General features: G+C 38.0%; 1 protein-coding gene across 1 annotated transcript; it reads right to left on the bottom strand.

The window, feature by feature from the left end:
- Window positions 1-3,809: 3,809 nt before the first annotated feature.
- On the bottom strand, window positions 3,810-17,984 carry LOC122031961 (MAG2-interacting protein 2-like). The gene is made up of 11 exons (XM_042591192.1): window positions 17,745-17,984; window positions 17,603-17,651; window positions 17,230-17,403; window positions 15,918-16,089; window positions 15,584-15,783; window positions 13,502-14,462; window positions 9,901-11,071; window positions 9,362-9,721; window positions 7,168-8,398; window positions 6,672-6,937; window positions 3,810-6,595 (listed from the first exon to the last, which is right to left on the bottom strand). The coding sequence occupies exons 1-11, from the start codon at window positions 17,856-17,858 to the stop codon at window positions 4,016-4,018; spliced, it is 7,278 nt and encodes a 2,425-aa protein (XP_042447126.1). The 5' UTR covers window positions 17,859-17,984; the 3' UTR covers window positions 3,810-4,015.
- Window positions 17,985-24,091: the final 6,107 nt, after the last annotated feature.

Here is a 24,091-nt window from a genome sequence, read left to right on the forward strand (position 1 = left end):
ATTATGAGAGAAAATGAGAGATTGAGGAGAGGAAGTATGATAAGAGAAAAAGTGTGATGAGAAAAAATGAAGAGAGAGAAAATATGATGAAAGAAAATGAGGAGAGAGAGTGTAATGGAAGAAAATGAAGAGAGAGAAAGTGTGATGAAAGAAAATATGGAGAGAGAGTATGGTAAAAGAGATTGAGGAGAGAGAAAGTAAGATGAGAGAGAAAGTATGATGAAAAAATGAGGAGAGAATGAAGAGAGAGAAAATAATGAGAGAGTGTGTGTGATGAGAGAGAATACAGAAAGAAAATGGTAGAAAATGTGTGATGAGAGAGAATGAGGAGAGAGAATGTGATGGAAGAGAATAAAGAGAGAGAAAGTGTGATGAAAGAAAATATAGAGAGAGAGTATGGTGAAAGAGATTGAGGAAAGAGAGAGTATGATGAGAGAAAAAGTATGATGAAAAAATGAAATAATGAAGAGAGAAAATAATGAGAGAGTGTGTGTGATAAAAGAGAATACATAAAGAAAATGGTAGAAAATGTGTGATGAGAGAGAATGAGGAGAGAGAATGTGATGGAAGAGAATGAAGAGAGAGAAAGTGTGATGAAAGAAAATATAGAGAGAGAGTATGGTAAATAGGGCTGTAAATGAACCAAGCGTTCGTGAACAAGCTTGGTGTTTGGCTTGGTAAGAGCTTGTTTATGTTCGTTCAATATACATAAGATTAATTAAACAAACAAGCTTGAACAGCTCGTTAAGCTAAACAAACAAGCTTGAACACATATGTGTTCAGCTCGTTAACGTTCGTGAACAACGTTCGTGAACAATGTTCGTGAACAACGTTCGTGAACAATGTTCACGAACCATATTTATTAATAAAACTCTTTCAATATGCTAAATAAATAATAAAATAAAATAAATAAATTTAAATTATCAATCTTAATAACTAATCAAACAATTAAAAGTTTCAAACAATCAAACAAGCTTGAATCGAGAGCTTGATAATATCTAAACGAACCAAGCTCAAACCAAGCTCAAGCCAAGCTCGAACCAAGCTCAAGCCAAGCTCAAGCCAAGCTTGAATTGAGAGCTTGATAACATCTAAACGAACCAAGCTCAAGCCAAGCTTCAAACAAGCTCAAGCTCATAAAAAATAAACCAAGCCAAGCTTGAACACTTATTTCAAAAGCTTGGTTCATTTTAAGCTCGGCTCGGCTCGGCTCGATTATCTTATCAAACAAGCTTGAACACCCCAAAGCTCGGCTCGGCTCGCTTACAGCCCTAATGGTAAAAGAGATTGAGGAGAGAGAAAGTATGATAAAAAAAATGAAAGAATGAAGAGAGAAAATAATGAGAGAGTGTGTGTGATGAGAGAGAATACAGAAAGAAAATGGTAGAAAATGTGTGATGAGAGAGAATGAGGAGAGAGAATGTGATGGAAGAGAATAAAGAGAGAGAAAGTGTGATGAAAGAAAATATAGAGAGAGAGTATGGTGAAAGAGATTGAGGAGAGAGAAAGTATGATGAGAGAGAAAGTATGATGAAAAAATGAAAGAATGAAGAGAGAAAATAATGAGAGAGTGTGTGTGATGAAAGAGAATACATAAAGAAAATGGTAGAAAATGTGTGATGAGAGAGAATGAGGAGAGAGAATGTGATGGAAGAGAATGAAGAGAGAGAAAGTGTGATGAAAGAAAATATAGAGAGAGAGTATGGTAAAAGAGATTGAGGAGAGAGAAAGTATGATGAAAAAATAAAAGAATGAAGAGAGAAAATAATGAGAGAGTGTGTGTGATGAGAGAGAATACAGAAAGAAAATGGTAGAAAATGTGTGATGAGAGAGAATGAGAAGAGAGAATGTGATGGAAGAGAATGAAGAGAGAGAAAGTGTGATAAAAGAAAATAGAGAGAGAGAGAGTATGGTAAAAGAGATTGAGGAGAGAGAGAGTATGATGAGAGAGAAAGTATGATGAAAAATGATAGAATAAAGAGAGAAAATAATGAGAGAGTGTGTGATGAGAGAGAATACAGAAAAAAATGATAGCAAAATGTGTGATGAGAGAGAATGAGGAGAGAGAATGTGATGGAAGAGAATGAAGAGAGAGAAAGTGTGATGAAAGAAAATATGAAGATAAAGTATGGTAAAAGAGATTGAGGAGAGAGAAAGAATGATGAGAAAATGCGGAGAGAATGAAAAGAGAGAAAATAATGAGCGAGAGTATATAATGAGAGAGAATACAGAGAAAAAATTGTAGAGAATATGTGATGAAAGAAAAAGTATATTGAGAGAAAATGTGATGATAGAATGAGGAGAGAGAAAGTATGATGAGAGAGAACAATGAGAGAATGAAATGAAAGAAAAATTGAACAAATATACTAAGAGTATTTTCGTCCAAAACTCAATTCTTATTCTCATTCCATTAAAACCCAAGGGAAGGGGTAGGTTTCATCCATACCCAAGTTTTTGAATTTCATTCCAAAATCTTAATTCCATTCTCATCAACCAAACACAAGGTTTGGAAATGAATTCATTCTCTCATTCCCAAATCTTTAAACCAAACGTCACCTTCGACTTCTAATAAAATGTTTCATAATGCATTGATTGATATTAATGAAATTAAAATGATGGATAGCTTTGGTTCTTAAACAAATTAATTTAGCATGATTCTAAACTTTTTTTTTATCTATCTTAAATATCTGATTCCAAATATTAACTTTTTACAAAACATTGAAACACTGATTTGTATTGAGATTTTCAACTCAAAGTTATGCACAATTGCTTTCAACCAGTATAGGAAAAGGCGTTTAAAATAACTTTAACAAAGCTTTCCCTCAAGCATATTTCCTTCCACCCACTATCTAAGACTATAAAAGACTTATTTATATTCATCCAATATTAAAAAAATATATAATATAAATAAACTTAAACGCTAATATATTTCATTCGTTAATATTATATAAAATTTAATTATAAATTTATTTTTAAATTTTTATTTAAATATGAATTTTTATAATCTTAAATTATTCATAATATCTTTAAAAAATAATATAAATTTAATATATTATTAAATAAACATTTATCCTTATTTACAAAGACAATACACTTAGTTGAGCTCAACGAAAAAAACTTGAACTTGACACAAACTTGATAGATTTTTTAATAAATAAGTTTAAATAAACTCGATAAGTAAATAAACAAACTCAAACACAGCTAACCTCGACTCGGTTTAGCTCTGTTTACACCCTTAGGAATCAAGCCCTAAAACTTTTCATTTTCAATCTTCAGACTTAAATTTACTACAAGACGACATAATGTTGTACAAAAGAATAAACAGTTTGAATCATACACAACCATAGAAATAGGGCAATTTTCAAATTGCCCCTAAACTTTTCATTTTGTCATCAAAATACCCCTCTCTATTAACAAATGAATACCCTAGGTAGTAATTTAAAATACTGAAATAGATATTTTTTTGTCTTAGATATAAGGCATTTTAAGAATAAAACGGAAGGCTTGAGTTGATTAGATCAATTTAATCATGTATGAATGAAAACAACAAGATTGAGTATCTAACATACCAGCACCTTAGAACCTCAAGGAATAATACTCTTGTTGCATTAAGAGATGATTAGGAACTGGTGCAGAGCCAATTGCTGAAACCAAACCTGCGCACAGAGGAATTATTGTGAAGCGATAAACATGGATCAAAAAGTTGGAAATGAGCATATTGGAAACAAACAATTACCTTCGAGATGACACTCTCATGGCTAGGCATTTACGAGTACATATCAATCACCCAAAGAAAAATGCAGTTCTCGTTGGTATAACACTAACTAAAAATTTTTCATATGAAAAAAATAAACTGTTAAGATAAAATACAGACTTCTTTACAAAAGTTGATTAACGAACCGTCGGAAAGAACTTTGCGTCATAGTTGAATCTTTTTTTTACACCCAAAAGTTCATCATTGCAATTAATTGCCAGATTTCTATACCTCCCAGTTCCAGCACTCAAAAACAAATACCTATCTGGTGTCACTCTCAGGAAGGAGCAATAATGCAGATTGTAGCTGGGTATGCAATTTGGTCCTTAAATTCAAATATGTGTTGAGTAATGATTGAGATGAGTCCTCCACGATACCAAATTCATGGTCAGCTAAACTCTTTAATTGTAGGATTTGCTGTTCCAAATATCGTCTTAGACTAGTTTCCACAACATCAATGATGCTTAGGCATGTATGAGTATGCATCCATTTCGACACAATAAACCCAGCTATCAAAGGTTGACCTCCAGGCACAAGTTCTGATATGAGAAATGGCAAGAGAACTCTGACAAATAATAATGATTCATTTCGTTTAGGTCTGCTTTCATTATTCCCATAAGAATTAAGCAGGTCTTCTTGGGAATCCTGAGCAAGAAGACCAACCGTATAGCAGATATATGAGAATACTTTGTAGAAAGATGGATTAGTGGCGATGTCTCGTACTACCCCAGATGATAGTACAATCGCAAGAAGCTCATGGTTATTGGCGGAAGATCCATTTGGAATACTTCCAGATTTTAATTTACTCTCAAGCATGTATAGGCACTGAGAACGGGGGTTTTCATATGGGAGAAGCAAGACTAATTTCAAAGCCATGATGCAGTCCATCACAATCACAAGTTGCAACAGGGAATGGGCTTCATCTTCATCCAGAAGCACAGTATCAGATTTTACAGATGATATGTCAAGCAAATTCATGACAAGATGTAGTTCAGAAAACCCAATAAGTCCTTTAATAATTTCCATCCAACAAGCGTGAAGGGGCCTAACGGTTGCAGAACCCTTGATTTTTGTATCCGTAGTATCTAGTTCCTCCCATCCTCCATCCCATTTGTCATTGCTCCAGTTGTTTGATTCTTTTGGTGATTCAATTTTGTTTTCCCTATCAGTTTGCATAGAGAAGAAATCTTCCCATTCTTCCAAAATAACCTGAAGAACACTAAGATGTTCGACACAAGTAGCATTTTCAGATAAATGTAAGAAGCAAGAGACTGCGGAATCAAGGCTCGTTAAGCTTTCTGAAGTGATCTTAATATCTGGGGAAATTACTGAGATAAGCTGAGTAGATTTAAGTGCAACCAAAGTAGTCGTAACACTAGTAGATATATCTACTCCTCCAAAAGTATTGGAGGCCTTTGTACTGATAGACTCATCCCAGCCTTCCCAAGGTTCTACCTCTGAAACAAGTTCAGCTGGAAGACTTTTCAGGTTTATTCCTGTAATACATTGCATCAACTGCAGTGCATATACTCTAGTGTGGCTTGCTAAATGCATGTTATCTGAAAATTCTCTCAGCCTCTCCCAAACCTCCAACCTGACCATCTTAAGATCTTCAGTATGGTTAACCGCCAATCTGCTCAGAGAGGACAGCAGATAATGCAACTTTTTGGGTTTACCTAATTCCAAGTCTAAATGAGCTAGAACTTCCTCAGCCAAATTCATATAAAGATTGAGAATATACTCAACAGCAGTATCCTGATTGGGTATTTCTAAAAATAATCCTACTTTGTAGCATGCTTCAGCAATTGATTTAAAAGCACTACCTGAGACTACCATAGCTTTCACAAATGCTGAAACATCTGGTACCAAAAGGTCCAGAAGACCATCTTGGACATAGTTGGAGATGGTACTCCAGCCTTGATTTACTGAAATCTCATCATCCACCAACATGTTTTTGAACACTATCAGACACCTTACGAAAATCTTGGTGTCAGTGTGGAATAATTTTTCTTCAAAGACATTGTTTGAGTTCTCAGGAATGTCATCCACCAAGTTGATCCAAAAGGTCAAAAGAATGAGAAGGCAATCCTTCCATGAAGGATCCTCTGGTAGGCTTCTTAAACTATGAGGAAAACATAGTGTGCAAAATCTCCTGGAAACATATGACATATCTGCCTCAGGAAGAGCTCTAACATACTTCTTGCACTTACCATAACTCAGCTCAATTTGCATCAAAAACTTGTACAGCTCAGAAGCCTCAATGCTATCAGTCATAGCTTCATTCTGAGCTTCTAAAGATGACAAAATAGCTAAGACATAATGCTTATAAACACCCTCTCTTGATATGAGTTCCTTGGCATGTGAGACATCATAGATTGCAACAAGAGCCTGCACCAAATCCGCCAATGCTTCCACAGTAGCTTCACAAATGTTAGTACAGATTTCATCATTGAAATGCTCAAAGTTCAAATCATCCAATCCAGCAATATTTTTGAAGTTCAAATCCTTGATGAATGAGACTCTTTGGCATTCTTGTTCAAGAACCTTGTAAAATTCAAATGGCTCCATTGTATGAATATGCCCCTGATCCCCATATGTTGGTATCAATGAGTCTCTGTCCCTTTTCAAGCGCGAGTAGCAAGCTGAGAGCACGCTATACACGTAGCAAAGTCTTTCCTTGTTATGTCCATAGATTTCTGGATAGACAACTTTGTGAATAATGTCAATGACTTCCTTGGCACATTTGACAATGTCATTTCTATATTCTGAAATTTCTGCCAAGATATCATTATTTTCCCAGTGTTCAGACACAAGGGTGCAAGCAAAGAAATGTAGTATTACCTAGAAACAAGGGAAAGGCAGCAGTAAGGGCTAGCATATGCAAAGGCACTGATGGAGAGAGTAGGTAAGGAGATACCTCAATGCGGTGCAAACCATATGCATCTGCCAACATCACTGCATCCTTAAGAATGTGTTTCTTCTCCTGTTTTACAGTATCAACGAATGAGAACATAACACTCTTTATGTACACCATATCCCTGGATAGAAAGCGACCAGTTTCTATTCCAGGAATTATTTGCTCCAACTCTCTTGCTTGATCTGCACATCTTTTCTGATCTTCTAGTTTGCTCTTCCACTCTCTCCAAAATGTTGATTGCATTTTGTCAATCTGTTCCCTTTCATCTAAAGATGAAGTGCAAAGAAGAATAGTCGACAATAAATATTTCCAGTTAATCTCATCCATAGAACTCTTAACTCCAACAGTACAAAATGATTTTATTTTATTCAACAAAAAAATATTCAATAGAAGCAGACCGAAAATTGTGAAGCATAGCCTCCTAAATGAGGTAGCATGTTTCAAGACTAGAATAAACAAACTAAATAGGGAACATTTAATGAGTATAGCTACATACCTGAACTAAATGATACTTGCTTCTCGTGAAACATTTGAAGTAACAACTTCCTTCTTTGCTCAGGATTTGAGCACTTTTTCTGAGCATTGTTAAGCGAAGAATACGCCATCCCAACATTCATGATGCTATATACTTTTTCATATTCCGTCCTTCTCTTTAGTTGTTCCTCAATAATTTCTACTCCATGAAAAGCATCTACAAGATTTAATAAAACACAGCATCCTAGTATGTCATCCTCTTCGGTAATAGGAGGTTCCAATAGAGATTTGGCAAGAGACTTGATCATGTCATCAGCTGGAGCAATATTATCATTACCCATCCAACAGAGTATACTTAGCAATGCCTGCATACGTGTGTTAACATGACTTCTAAAAGAAAATTTGGACCATGGAGCGGAGAGTTTACCATATTCTTCTTTTTCAGACAACTCAAGAAGCCAAGGAAGTTTGGAAGCGGCAAAAGAGAGTACTTTTTTATTGTCTCTTAAAACAGTATCCCAACACACTCCATTTTCACTCTCTAATTCCGTACCAACTTTAGAAAGTAAATCTTTGATCTGGTCATATTGTATTTCATCACCATTAAGATATAAGCCATGTTTTCCAGGGTTTGAGCCATCCCATCGGTCAAATATTTCTTTGGTGCCATCTGACAAAAGTGATGAGCTAAATAATTTTTGTGAACTAGCTCCAGACGAAGTTATTAAATGCTCAGATTGAACATTTGTATCTACCTCTTTCCATGCATTCAGAAGCTCTCCAATGGATTCCTCGTCACAGTGGCTTAGAGCAAAACCCAAGAGCTGCTTCCTGGAAGATGAATCCATATTATCAAGATGGGGACCCCGTGCAATTGCAGCGCACAAGTCACAAATTGATCCATGGCCTTTCTTTGCTAGGACTAGACAGAGATCAGAAGCCAATGGAAGATCCCCAGCAATAGCAGCTTCTCTGGCTATGGCTTCTTCTACAGTAGCAATGTCAACTGGGGAGTTCAACCCAAGGAGTTTAGCAATTTCAATTAGCTCTTCTACATTTAGATAAGCACCAGCTTGGCTTGTAATTGCCATGTTAATAATTTCCATCGGGTTTTTAATTTGTTTAAACTGCATGGGTAGAAGAGAAACCCCGAGGTTTGGAAGTCTAATAGTGAGAGCATCAATCATGTCAGCTTCTGCTTTAACAGCTTTACTACTTGATAAAAGGCTCAAACATTCTTTAGCCTTCCAGATCTGTAATATGAAAACTCCTTAGTGTGGTGCCATCCATAGTACAGAGATTATGATAAGCAAGTATAACACAAAGCAATACAATCAATTCTCAACCTTGAGCAAAACCTAGCTATATGTGAATGCAAAGTGAACAAAAAAGCACTATTTTAGTTAATGTAATTATCTTCTCATTAAATAAAGCACAGATGATATTAGGACAATGATGACAAAAATTAGAGTGGAGCTTCCTAATATCTGATACCAAAGAGCCTAAGATAAAATGCTCTACTCACCCATCAATGCACAAAATCTAGCACCATGGAATATGGTAACTAATTTGCAATCACAGTTTAAGAAAGCTATCACGCTGATGCATTTCAAATAGTATAATTCCAAATAATTATTACCAGAAGACAAAGGTTTGCTATAACTTGATATAGCAAATGTTGGCCCCCAAGGCTTGGCACAGATGGTAAGCGCATGAGATTCTATCCAGATTGAACAGGGGTCGAATCCCAAGGATTTCATCACCTGCAAACACCCCACCATGTGCTTGCCACCTATACTCTTGTTGAACCTCCCTCCATATGACGAGAGGCCATTGTAGGGGGGTCGTTATTATGGCAGTTCCACATTTTTTAACATAGCAAATGTTTTTACCCAATTACGATTAAAATTTCAAAACAACAAATTATCTATGTTTAACAATGTGCAAAAAATGTCACAATCTCCCGAACCAGATGGCTAACCTTTTCATTTTGTATGTTTGAACATCCATTGGATTTTGATAAAGAAAGAAATCAAGAAATTTCCAATGTCACTATGGAGTAAATTTAAGATAAGTAAATGAGTTTATGTTTTGATTCAACCAAAATGCTTAACATAGAAAAGTAGAAACACATAAAAAATTCATATAATGATAAAAGGCCAAATTACAAGACTATTAGCATCTGCACAAAATGGGATACTGGTGCAAGTACTCACTTCACTGCAGGAAAGACTTGAAGCTGAAAAAAAATACTCTCTTGCAGCTTGAATGACAAGATTTTCAGACCTTCCACTAGTTAAAGAAACTGAAGCAGTGCCTTTAAGGTAGTTTCTTGCAAGGGAGAATTTTCCAGCTTTCAGAAGCCCTCTGATGAATTCTGTTAGAATGTACTCTAGGTCAAGAAAAGGAAATGCTTTTTCCTGAAAAGATAACAAATCACGCCACATGGTAGCCCAATCATTATCTGATCTAACTGGCTGGCGACGACTGAATTTTGATAGAATCAGACGAAGAAGTTGTTTAACATTTTTTTCATCAGATTGAGCACTTAGGAAGAAGGATATTGGTTTTGGAACCTGCACAAATGAAAGAAAAGCAAACATGATAATAATTTTTTCACTGTGTTAAATAGAAATAATTAGTATGTGCAGCACTTTGTATGCACTGCATGCAATTAAGACAGTGACTTTAAATAAAAATTCAGTTAAGAAAAACAAATTTGGAGTTTTTAATATATGACTAAAAAGTCTCAAACCTGATAATATGCCATCAATCTTCCAACTTCTACGTGACCCTCTGCAAGTTTTATCCTCTTTTCCCAGCTATCAAAAGTTGACAACTTGCTGACATATTTAAAACTGTCAGAAATTGATCCTTCAAGATCATAGTTTACAAAAGAAATTTTTGAGTTTTCAACATCATATTTAGGATAACTTGGATTGACATTTTTATCAGAAGCAAATAGGCTATCTCTTTGAATGTTTCGTGGAAGCTTTGACAAAATGGACGCCATCAAGCTCCATTGGTTGGTAAGGGTGCATGAATAAATGCAATGCAATGCTGTTTCTATTAGTACGATGTCATCCTTAAATAGTTCACCAACAGATGAATCCCCATGACCATTTTCAATGACTAACAGACATAGGTCTAAGTGATTCTCTGCAGCAACCTCCTTCAACCATCTAACTAGGAAGGAATCTTTGTTGTCTTCCTTTTTCTCATCTGCAGAATCAGATGCCTTGGAGTTGAATCGGTTTTGCATGAAGGGAATGGCATTTTCCTGCAGTCTTTTAACTATTGCCTCCTTTTTGACTCCCTTGAGCATCATTTTAAACTTCTCATAATCTGGAAGTTGTTCCCAAGTTACAAGATTCATGGTAAATTCTTCATCATAATCATCAGAGTAGATGTTTTGAAGTAAATATGAAATATCCTCCAGAAGTTGCTGTAACCCTGAAATACCATTTTGACATCCAAACTGGATGAGTGAAAGGCAATTATTCAGCTGGCCGCTCAAGTTATCAATATCCTCAGCTCTTTTCCTGTACCAAGAAGAAATATCAGATAGTGATGGCCAAATATAGCCTGTAGAAAGTCTCAATAAATTTTCTGTAAAAATTTCGTTGCTCTTTTCTGATCTGCTTGGCAGGCTTTTTAAGAAGGATAGCATCTCTTCACATTCAACCCAATCTGCATTTCTTAAAGCATTTGTTCTAGGAGATGGCACAGGCAGCAGCTGACTATATGATTCAACTGGAACAGTTTCAGGAATAGAGGATAGTATAATCAAAATATTTGGGGTGATTGAATATGGATGACGCTTAAAGAGTAGGTTAAGAGCTCCAATTTTGCTGCTTTCAGCAAGTGCTACAGCAGCTTCATCAAGTGGCTTAGAGCGAAACTTGCTATAATCATGTGCCATAAACCTAAAAACAATAGCATTAATAGGTAAGTACAACAAAGAAAAAGAACACCAATATACTCAAAAAAATCCAAAGACGATATGTAGCATTATCCACTAAGCTTCAATAGGCTTGATGCTTTTAAGGTCCTACACTCCACAAAGAACTAGCCTCCTCACCATACTAATTGCACTGAAGTTAAAACTAATTTATTATTCTTTTGTACTTTATAAAAAAAAAAAAAGGCACACCAATAGCCTAGTAATTCCAGCATGAAATGATGGGTTGTCGGGTTAATGAACGTCATTTTGGAACAAAACCACAGCCTCAACCACCATGCTGGTAGTAAGCTTTATACTTTTCCTTTTATAAGGGCATAATTTTTGCAGGACAAAGAAGACTTAGGAAGCACTCACGCTGCTGATGCAAGGCTGTATATAACTCATTACTATATTGTTTTTTAAACAAGGCAAGCTATACATAACTTATTAGTTTAATACATAGAGAGCCCATTAAAGTACTCTTCAGACAATCAAATGTATTTAATATAATGCTTCGCTTGGTCATCATTTTGGACTCTAATTAATCGAGTATGAGATAAACTCTATTATCTGAAATATTTAAAACTTGGAGCTGATTAGTTATAACTTATGTCATCTTATATATGATCATAACATCTTATAAATGATAATAAAATAAGATAATAAAGATTATGCTTCATCAATAGCATTGTGTGTATCCTAACAATCATCATTGCCAAGTCATGTATATCCCAACTATTTATGATCGACTTTCCTCATATTCTATCCAATTATATATTGGCATGCATTCAGTGTTAATTTCTAGAAAAAAAAACATGGCATGCAATTTCATTTACGATATGCTGGCCAAAAATTCAGCAAATACTTAATATATACACCACCTAGCATGCACAACGTAAAACTGGCTAACTTTCCAATGATCTGATCCACAAGGGAAAAGATCAATTTTCATTGTTACTAATGGACTCTGTCTTATTTAGAACTCATGTTGGAACTACAGAATACATGAAAATACTTTAATATGTATCACAGATTATTTTCTAAACTCACTAGGTACCAACATATGTTAGTCGCTTCTGAAGTTGACTAGGTAAATCATTGATGTTATGTCTTCTTAGCTTGAGTAGTTAACAATTAATGTCAATTGCACTTTGTCTAAACTTGTGTGTGTGTAGAGAGAGAGAGAGAGAATATGCTCCCAACTCTAAATCCACGACGGTGCCCATTTTCACTGTAGCAGTGCTCCATCACTATTTTCTATTGTAGCAGGACCCCATCAAAATTAGCAAATATAGCATTATAGCAGCTACAGAACCATAATTGTTACAATGTTCTTGTTTATAGTCCTACCATGTTGTAGCAGCTATGATTTCATAGCTGCTATGAACGTTCTGGTCTAGACACGTTGTAGCAGATACGAAATCGTAGCTGCTACAACATTCTGGTTTAACCATATTGTAGTAGCTACGAAATCGTAGCTGCTATAACGTTATGGTCTAGAAACGTTGTAGTAACTATGATTTCATAACTGTTACAACGTTTTAGTTTGTGGTCTAACCATGTTGTAGCAACTACGATTTCATAACTGCTACAACGTGATGGTTGTGCCACGTTGTAGCAGCTACGATTTCGTAGCTACTACAACGTGGCTGCTACGATTTCGTAGCCGCTACAACGTGGCTGCTACGTTCGTAGCTGCTATAACGTGGCTAGTTTAGGCATAGCTGCTATGAACGTTCTAGTCTAGACACGTTGTAGCAGATACAAAATCGTAGCTACCACAACATTCTGGTTTGACCATGTTGTAGCAGCTCCGAAATCGTAGCTACTACAACATTATGGTCTAGAAACATTGTAGCATCTATGATTTCATAACTACTATAACGTTTTGGTTTGTGGTCTAACCATGTTATAACAACTACGATTTCATAACTGCTAACGTGCTGGTTGTACCACGTTGTAGCAGCTATGATTTCGTAACTGTTACAACGTGGCTGCTACGATTTCGTAGCCGCTATAACGTGGTTACTACGATTTCGCTCGCTATAACGTGGCTACTACGATCTCGCAACAGCTATAACGTGGCTGCTACGATTTCGTAGCTGCTATAACGTGGCTAGTTTAGGGTTTTAAAATTTTGACGAGCACTGCTATAGTAGGAAAATAAAAAAAATTGATGGAGCACTGCTATAGTGAAAATCGTGCATAGTCACACAGCGAGAGTCAGGAAGCATCTCTCTCTCTCTCTCTCTCTCTCTCTCTCTCTCTCTCTCTCTCTCTCTATATATATATATATATATATAAGGTGCAGGAGTTTGAGTTGGAGCAAATAATGATGCAAGCAAAAATTATCAGGCAACTAATAACAAAAAAGAAATATGATTCTTATGAGCAGAACAATCACATCAATTACCTTCCCATACTTATACCCATGAACGTCTCCAACCGATCTCTGAACTGCAACAATTGCAGTCTAAACATCCGGATGTTCCAGATTGAGCTGCAGTCATTAATGCTGAAATCAGAAAATTTATATTGGTCACTTACCCAAAGGCCATGAGAAAGTAGAGCCCGTGCAATCTCTTCAGTATTCCCAACTCTATTTATGCATTCTGACAGTACAAAGTCCAAATCCTTGATCTCTGATAGGTATAGATTTATTTCAGGGATGCCATTAGAAGAACTCAACCACTGGGCTTTGAAAACTTCATCTGTATCAAGACAATGATTTGAAGCAAACTCTAAAGCAGCCTGGTATTGTTGACTTTTTATCAGGAGAGTATACATTTCTGAAGCAGATCTCCTAGAGAATGAATACAAACTCCAGGATGGTTTAAGATTTTCCTGTTTATGTTTCACTTCCTCAGTAATTAGTGTATTATCTACAGACAATGAATTTTCCAACAGGAAAATAAATCCTTGGCAATCTTTGGGTCTTTCAATGAGTGGCATGCAAAACATCGGTTCATTTTCTGAAAGTTTTGTACAGTTAAGTATATCATACATGAAAATATCGCCAGTAGTGCCTACAACAACAAGAATATCATCTGTCCACCAAGTGATATCACCAATGTCATAGAAGAATTTCTTCTTTTTATGTGCTGCTATATCTAATTTCTCCTCTTGTTGCTTTGCCGCAAAAGAATGAAGAGAAAGAGACCGTTGTTCAACATCAAGTTTGAAGACATCTACACATCCCATAAAATCCAGAGTGGCAACATAGTTTCCCTGTGGTGAGATTGCCACCTTTGGATGACTGTAGCCATTTGGGCATCCTTTAGTAGAGTCAAACTTTCCTTCACAATTTTCACTAGAAACTACTAACTCTGTTTCTGAATTTGCAGTAATTCTTATTATGTGCAGAGAGTAACTACCTACATAAAAATAAGTTCATGAGATTAAAAGTAGGTGCTTGTATTTACACAAGAGTAAATGAAGCATTTCCAATAAAAATAGGATTATATCAAGAATCATCTGTAAATCCCTATCTTTTTAGGCAAATCATGGACGAACTCATTGGACACATTTAAGATACAGTACCAAGATGCATGTTATTTGAAAATGATATTATTTTGATAAATGAGACACATGAAGGAGTAAATGTTAAAGTAGAATCTTGATAGGAAACACTAGAAGTGAAAAGTTTTAGACTTAATAAATGGAATTTAAGTTTAGCAATATTAGACATAATAAGACAATTATTAAGATAGGAGATGACGAGTTGTGTGGAACTGAGAGCTTTAAGTATTTAGGATCATGTTTGCAAAACAATAGAGAGATTGAGAGAGATGTCTTACGTAGAATACAATCATGATGGTTGAAATGAAGAAGAGCGTTAGGTGTTTTATGTAATCGTAAAGTACCTCTAAAATTTAAAAGAAAGTTATACAAAATAACGGTTATACCTGCTATGTTATATGGCTTAAAATGTTAGGCTATGACTCGAGCACAAGCATAAAATGAAAGTTACATGAGGATGTTAAGGTGGATGTGTGGACATACGAGGATAGATTGAATAAAAAATAAAAGTATTAGAAAGATAGTCAGAGTTACATCTATTGAGGAAAACTCCGAAAGATACGTTTAAGATGATATAGACATGTACTTAAACGATTAATAAATACTCTAGTTAGGCAATGTGAAATTATGACAAATACGCGCATCAAACAAGGAAGAGAGACCAAAAAAGACTTGATTAGCAGCAATAAAATAAGATAAAATTTATTTAATTATAGATGATGGCATACTAGGAGAAAGAGTCCAATGGCGTAGAAGGATCTATATTACTGACCCCACCTAATGGGATAAGGCTTGGTTGTTGTTGTTTCTATTTACATGATTTTCCTATTCTTAAAAATAAAATAAAAAACTGAAAACAATAACATGTGACATGGCCAGAACTTTCGTACATTGTATAAAGACATTGTAAAAGTTTCAATATTTATGACCGAAAACTCTCCAACAAATTCTGTATGAAAGATTTGGTAAAACATACCAGAATTGTCCTCAGAGCTCACTGACATGCTGCCACAGACTACAGTTATCAAAGATAGATCTTGATGAAAATCCAAGCAAGTCACCTTATAGGGCAGATGTAGATGACCACTTGGAGCAAGTGGTTGAGATACTGATACATTGGGCTCTTTAGCAATCTCAATATGATGCACCAAACCATCTTCTGTTATGATGTGGATGCTGCCGTCAACTGTCAAATAAACTACTTCATGAAAACATGTGATAACATATATATATATATATATATATATATATATATATCCACTCCATAACGAGAATGTTGTCCAATATTTAGCATACATTCGCAAACTTACAAGCAAATGAGAGCAATGATAGGTGCAGATAACTTTAGCTGGCTCCTAGTCCTCCTTAATATTTCTTCCCCATTAGTTCTGATAACATAGAGGGTACTAAGATCATCAATCATGCCAAGAATATCCCATGTCTCCAACCAAACTCCACTGTGAAACACCACATGTTTATCACCTGATTACACAGTGATAAGAACAATATTTCAAAGTAAAGTCGCATTATTTCATTTATCATTTGCTACACAATTTATAGAGGGGACAAGAAACTATGAAAAAACATAGAAAACTCTGCAGTAAGAACAAGGCAAAGATCAACCTAAGAAAGATCTTTGATTAGATATGCATAAACAAAAAATCATGTAGCTAATGTGGGAGTCTAAATGAATCAAGATGCCTAACTCCTGGATATTAGAAGCTAAGTAACTCTCTAAATCCATCCATGAGAGCTTAATAGTTTATGACTATTGAAGGTTAGTGTTTTAGTGCAGTAACTTATAGATGCTGCAAAATGCATCAACTGAAAACAACTGAGCTTTAAACTAATAAAATGAGTCTAGTACGGGTACATCAAGACCTCAAGTTTGAAGAAAGTGTGGAATAAGTTTGATCTCCTAAAAGCAATATAAAAGTCATACTTGCAAGGCACCACTTAATAATCCACTATATTCACCTATGCCCCAAAAAAACTGCCAAGTACTCCTACTTAGCGGTCAAAAAATTCCTAAGTAGGACAGCAGAAAGATGCATCATGAAAAATAAAAAATTATAAATAATCATAAAAGAGTTAACTTAAGAATGCAGCTAAATTTTCTTGCATGAATGCAAACCATGTCTGAATTTGCCAATAGGACCTCAGTTCTACTTATATCTTTAGGTATTAAGTTACAAACATCAAAAAACTTGTCTGTTTAAGATGACATGTTTGTAAAATAGGTGTGGCATTTGTCGTTATATACACCAATATATCAGAAAGCACTTGCAGTTTACTTATGCATGCAATCTCTCTCTCCATGTTCATGAAATGGTGGCATCCATGAATCTCTATGGCATAAACACACAAAGGGTAGTAACTACAGTATGAGCAACCATGAAGCATTAGTCAACTAAGGAATTGCAATGAATGTTGAAACACAAAATCTAGTTCTAATCATGTCAACACAAAGTTGACCAGGATAAGAACAACACTACAGTCACAGATGCAAAGATGAATCTTTTTATATTAAGTAAATAAGCAAGAAAAATGTTGAAATAAATGGAGGCATCAGTGTCTGTGCAAAATAAACTTTCTTTACTAAACAAAAAAAAGGGCACCTACATGTATATACACCGCATGGGTTCATATAGTCATCATCCTTGTGAAAAATGCTAATTTGATTTCCAACTGCAACAGCCACATGCTCGCCGCCAGAAGACACAATGAGTGACACCTTCTTGTTCACTGCCCTGGACCTCCTATACTGGTACCACCTTTCCTTGAAATGGACAACGCCTTCACGAAAACAAAGAGATACCATGAGTCATGATCATCTCCCGAGCCCCATACAAAGAAGAAACCAGATCTTATAAGCTATCTCAAATATATACCGTCAAAAACCAACCAAACAGATGAAAAAGGATCACAATCAAATGTAGCTTCAAAATAAAAAATAACTTCGCAGATGACTAATCGGTGTAGTAAATAGTAATACCTCTGAGCGAGAGATAGGAGAGAAAGCCCCCGCTGGAGCTACTGGCGACCTGATTCCAACACAGAAGAAAGCCAGCAACAATAAGAAATCAGGAGGCAAAAACAAGTAGTGAATGTAAAGCGGGGGGGTTCGATCTGATTACCGACGGCGGAGACGTATCTGATGGGAGATCCGCCGATGCGTGATGACGGATTTCATAGAGCACCCTTCCGGTCGCAACCGTCCGGTTTCTCTCCTCTGTCATCTCCTGCTCCATCGCTTCTCGACCCCGCCCAGCAGTCACGGGCTTGATCTGGAAGAGAGTAGAATTCGCAGGCGGTCGCCGAGAAGGAAGAAATGGGTCTTTGGGCAGGGAAGAGGCGAAGGCGGCGTCGATCAACGGCGAGAAAATGTAACGGGCCGGATATTAAAGGCCCGAGTTATGTCACGGCCCGAATATAACAGAGTGACTGTTAAGGATGTATTTGATTTAAATTATCATATATAATTTTAATTATTATCTGATAATTATATAATCAAAGTTATAGGGAATAAAATATAATCGTTGTTTGGTACAATCAAAATAATACTATAATTTAATTTAACATTTACTATATTACCCTTGGTTGAATTTGATATTCAATTAATTTTTGAAAATAAATTAAATTAAATTAATAATATTAATAATTAATAAGTTGATAAAATATGTAATAAATAAATATAATTGATTTTAAATTTTTTAAAATTTAAAATATATATATATATCTAAAATAAAGTTAAATATTTGATTAAAAAATTTAATTCTTTCTCGTGTTTCTGTGCTTCTTCCACAATCTCGCATTCTCCTCTGTAAGCGGTGTGTCGCCTCCTCCACGAATCATCGGCTCCTCCTCTGGGATCCGCTGGCGCCTCCTCCGTGAACCGCCGACACCGTCTGCCTTGGGTCGTTGCTCCCTCCGCAGGCGTGCTTCCTCCTTCGCGCACCACTACAACCATCTCCTTCCGCAGTCTGTCTTGGGCCACTGCTCCCTCCGCAGGCATGCTTCCTCCTTCGCGCACCGCTGCCACCATCTCCCTCCGCCGTCTGCCTTGGGCCACTACTCCCTCCTCTGTGAACAGACGGCACCATGCGCCTTGGGCCGCTGCTCCCTCCGCAGGCGTGCTTCCTCCTTCGTGCACCACTGACAACGTCTCCCTCAACCATCTGCCTTGGGCCACTACTCCCTCCTCTGCGAACAAACGGCACCATGCGCCTTGCGCCGCTACTCCCTCCGCCGGTGTGCCGCCTCCTCCGTGAACCACCAGCGCCGCCTCTGTTTCCCTCCTCTGTGAACCATCGTCATTGCTCTGCCCCGACGATTTGTTCCACAACCGGCGAACCATCGTCGTTGCTCTATCCCGACGGATAATTTTGGAATGAAATTTTTGTTAACCCCAGAATTGTAAAAAACCTAAGGCTTCCAAGGTTTTCCTATTCCGGGTTATATTCCCTGATTGATGACGTAGCAAGAATGTTGCATTACCCGGAATCAATTATTACTTAAATCAAACAAAGTTATCTTTGATAACATACCAAGGTTATCAACGATAACCCCCAACCAAACATGCCCTAACAGTTAGCGTGTTTGAAAGCAAAACGCCATTTCACATGGAGTCATGGACAACAAAATAGACTAGGGAGGGGTTGGTGGGGGCGAGTGAATCGCCTTTTGCCACATGGACAACAAAATAGATATTCTCTTGGCACCAGCATATAGCATATAGCATATAAGGTGTTATATGACGTCTGGAGTTCAAATTTGGATAAAATCGAGATAAATATCTTCCTAAAAAATTGATTATTTTTATTTAATTAATTTTTTTATTCTATCTAATAAATATTATTAAATCATATTATATGTTATTAAATTATATTATAAATAATATTAAATTAAATAATGCTACTAAATAATATAATAAATATGGCAAAAAAAATGCCTTTATTTTATATAAAAGGATGTCCTTTTAAAATAGATATATATATCAAAACAATCTTATTAGAATTAAGACTTATGTATATTGATGCGGTGATGAGGAGCCGTCCAGTAGAGGATTATTATCACGATAGAGGTCAAAAGTCAAAATCAGGATGGTCAACGCCTCTGTAGCCGGTCGAGCGGTCCGCTCGCCCGACCAGGATAGAGAAGGTCCGATCCAACATCACCATAGCTCGTCCACATACCGAGCTTCTGACGCTCAAAGAAGTGTGTCGGTGAGGCACACGCCGAACGGCCAGCCCACTCGGACTTACATCAAACCTCGCAACCAGCCAAGCGGAGTTACGACCGAGCAGACTACATTCAAAGCGGAGCTCAAACAGTGGGAGGCTGACCGAGCGATCATCTCGCTCGACCCGAGAACGATAGCATCCGGACGGCCCACCCGCTCGGCCCAGTAACAAACAAAAGGAGGATCTGCGATATCCTTCTGGGAGCCCATGTCACTGACAGATGGTATGGTCGGCGGTATGGTCAGGCAGTGGATCGTACGACGGAAGCTTCCACTGTCACGTCAGAGATATGCTCGGGTCGTTAAGGTATGGTGTCAGGGACACTTTCCTGACATGTATTTTCAGGGAAAGCTGGGAGAAGCGTGCACGCCTCGAGGAGCGTGCACGTGCACCCCCGAAGCTCTATATAAAGGGCTACAAGCTTCAACGGAGGTATGCTAGTTTTTATTGTAGCCACTGTTACTCTGCTTCTCTCACTCCGCTTCTTTTACGTCGTCGGTGACTGACTTGAGCATCGGAGGGTCATCGCCAGGGAACCCCTCCCTGACTCGGCACTGACGCTGCTATGGTTGCAGGTCCCTCTAGTTCGGAGTCCACACACGGTCAACAAGAGCACCAGGTCCCCCAGCATCCATCGCCTCGACTCTCGGACAAGATCAAATTTGGCATCGTCTATGGGAACGCAACCTGCATCCGAGCCGAGAAGATGGAAGACGCTAGACAACTTCACACCGTGACGCTCACCCAAGAGGAGCTCGACATGCTCGTACAGGCTCGAGCACAGAAGATAGTCGAGCAGCAGCAGCAAAAGGTGCTAGCCAATCAACTGGTGCAGCAGGTGACATCAGCATCAGGGGGCCGAGCGGTACACGAGGACCGCCCGGAACAACTCTCAATCTGGGGACAAAACAGAGGGCCGACCGACACCCATGGGGAGGCACCACCCACCCCAATACCATTCCACAGGGCTCTGTTCCAAACGCCCTCGGAGATCGCGCAAGCGAATCAAGAGTGGGGGTCCTCTTTAAACGAAGCGCCCATTCGGGACGCACGGAAAGGCGAGGCATCTCCCGAGCAGATCAACCACCAGTTCTCCGAAGCAATATTGCACGACCCATTACCAAGGCACTACGCTCCACTGGCGATCAGAGAGTACAACGGATCGACAGACCCAGATGATCACTTGGGTAAGTTCGACAACGCGGCTACACTTCAGCAATACGCGGATAGGGTGAAGTGTCGGGTCTTCCTCACCACACTCTCCGGATCAGCACAACGTTGGTTCAAGAGGTTGCCGGACGGATCGATACGAAGCTTCAAGGATTTCTGAACGGCCTTCCTACACCATTTCGTGAGCAGCCAACGCTACCAGAAGACGAGCGTCAGTTTGTTTTCCTTGAAGCAAGGGTCAAGAGAAACTCTCTGAGCGTACATCTAGCGCTTCAATCAGGTAGCTATGGATATCCCCTCTGTCTCATCCGAGACCATGATGAATGCCTTTACACAGGGGCTTGTCGAGGGGGATTTCTTTCGGTCGCTTATCAGAAAGCCGCCCCGCGACTACGACCACATGCTCAAGAAGGCTAATGAGTACATAAATGTGGAGGAGGCCCAGGCAACAAGAAGGAAGAAAGCACCAGCCGAACCCACGGTGCCGACCGAACGCTGACCGCCGAGCAACCACCAGCCGTTGAGGGGGCCAAGAGTTGAAGGTCAGCCATATCAGGAAACAAGGGCGCATGTCGTGCAGCATGTGGCTTCCGGCCAACCAAAGATATCGAAAGGCAAGGTATGGGTGCCTATGTTTTGCTCCTTCCACCAGTCAACGTCACACAATACACGTGATTGTCGAGGCCTGACATCGATCACCAGGCCAGCCCCGAGGGGCTATCGTCGCCGATATCCCTCTCCCGACCGGCGACACAGACATCAATCCGTCGAGCGGTGAGAAGATGCAAGAAGGTCACCTTAGTGACAACACCATCATCAGCAGAGGGAAGGTGTTGATCCTCTCCTAGCCCCTCGCGAGCAAAACATGTCATCCACTCGGGAGGAGGAAAACAAAAGCAATGTCGCTCGGGGAGAAATAAGCATCATCGTCGGCGGACCAACCAATGGTGACTCTAACCGAGCCAGGAAGTCATACGCTCGGCGATTGGAGATTCACGCCGTAGGCTGTAGCCGAGAAAAAGCGAATGAGCCCGAAATCAACTTCGAACCCCAGGACCTCGAGGGCGTAGAAGTCCCCCACGATGACTCTCTCATCATCAGAGCGGTAATCGTAAATTATACCATTCACCGAATTGTTATTGACAAAGGGAGCTCAGTGAACATAATCTTCAAAAAGACTTTCGATCAGCTCTAGATCGACCAAGGTGAGTTGTTGCCAATGACGACCCCGCTGTACAGATTTACGGGCAACGAGGTTCTACCAATCGGCCAAACCAAGTTGGTCATATCGCTCGAAGAGGAGCCGCTCAGGAGGACTAGGACCACAAACTTCATTGTGGTAGACTCCTCCTCAGCTTACAACGTCATCCTGGGCCGACCGGCCTTCAATGAGTTCCGGGCAGTAGTCTCATCCTACTGCCAGAAGATCAAATTCCCGGTAGACGACCAAGTCGAGGAAGTTAAGGGTGACCAGCTAGGCGCTCGGCGTTACTATGTCGAAATGGTCAAGACCGAGGCCAGGTCCGCTCAGAAGAACCCACAACTAGAGGTTGTTGGTTAGTCCTAAGAAAATCATACCGGTTCCACTGTACAAAAATTTTTTGTACAAGTGTCGAACCTTTCCTTAAATAACCTATTATGTTCTTTAGAAGTTAAATTAGGAATCGCAGACGGAACTTAACATCATTGATTCCAAATTTAACTTATCTGTTCTTAATGGTTTAGATTTGAATCGCAAGCGGAACTTAACACTATTGATTCAAATCTACCTAAGTTATTAATTCCATAAATATTAATTCCCAAAATCGGCTTCCAGGACTTCATGACGAGGCACATGACCTTCTTGGATATAGAAACAACCACCACCGCCTAGGCAAAGCCTTTTAAGGAAAGCTAATATTTATTTCCTTAAATAACTCTAGGTTAACCAAAATGAACAATCGAATCACAAATTCAAAAAAATAAAATAAAAGAAACACAACTTTGAAACAAATCCGAAAACTCTAGAATCATATGCCTCTTGTGTTTGGTATTTCCAAAAATAATTTATACAAAGAAAACTAGTATGATGCGGAAAACAATTACTAGTTATACCTTTCTTTGTAAGCAAAAATAAGCTCTTGATCTTCTACCGTATTCCTCTTCTAACCTCGGACGTTGTGTGGGCAACGATCTTCCGAAATGAGAACCACCAAGCACCTTCTTCTTCCTTCTAGGTTTCGGCCACCAAGAGCTCCTCCAAAGATGAAGAGGTTCGGCCACCACCAAGCTCCAAGGGATGCTAGAAATATCGCTTCATTTTCTCTCCTTCTCCAAGCAAGATCCGGCCACCACAAGGACTCCAAGGATGAGATGAGGTTCGGCCACAAGATGGAGAAGAGAGAAAGAGGAGGGGCCGGCCACACCCAAGGAGAAAAAGAGAGGAGAAAAATAATAGAGTCGTTAGCCATGAAGGCACATCTATCCCCTCTTTTATAATCCTTGGTCTTGACAAATAAGGAAATTTAATTAAAAACTTTCTTAATTCTTTTGCCATGAAAAGGAAAATTTTATTTAATTAAAACAATTTTCCTTTTCATTATTATATGGCTGACCACTTATTTCCCCAAAACAAGGAGAGTTTTAATTAAAACAAAAAATTAAAACTTCCTAATTTGTTTCCGAAAATTTATAAAAAATTTCTCCAATAATTTTTCCCTTCATGGTGGATTATAAAAAGAAAATTTTATAAATTAAAATCTTTCTTTTAAACATGTGGATGATTTCCAAAAATGAAAGTTATCTCTAAAAATTAAAATCTCCTTTCAATCTACAAATAAGGAAAGATATCAAATCTTTTCTTAATCTTTTGTAGAAACTAATAAAAGATAATATTTAATTTTTAAAACTCTCTTTTAAATTATGATCATGGTTAAAAAGGAAAGTTTTCTCAAAATTAAAATCTTCTTTCAATCTACAAATAACGAAAGATTTCAAATCTTTTCTTAATCTTTTGTAGAAAGCTATAAAAGGAAAGATTTAAATTTTAAATTCTCTTTTAAAAACATGATATCCACATAAGAAATAATTTT

This window comes from Zingiber officinale, chromosome 11A (assembly GCF_018446385.1).
Source record: "Zingiber officinale cultivar Zhangliang chromosome 11A, Zo_v1.1, whole genome shotgun sequence".
NCBI lineage: Eukaryota > Viridiplantae > Streptophyta > Magnoliopsida > Zingiberales > Zingiberaceae > Zingiber > Zingiber officinale.

Excerpts from the sequence above, each read along its gene's own strand:
- LOC122031961 (XM_042591192.1), bottom strand. The coding sequence starts at position 17,858 with ATGGAGCAGGAGATGACAGAGGAGAGAAACCGGACGGTTGCGACCGGA. Across the intron at positions 16,090-17,229 it reads CCCATGCGGTGTATATACAT|GTGATAAACATGTGGTGTTT; the intron begins GTAGGTGCCCTT and ends CTGTGTAATCAG. Across the intron at positions 6,596-6,671 it reads ATGGTTTGCACCGCATTGAG|GTAATACTACATTTCTTTGC; the intron begins GTATCTCCTTAC and ends CCTTGTTTCTAG.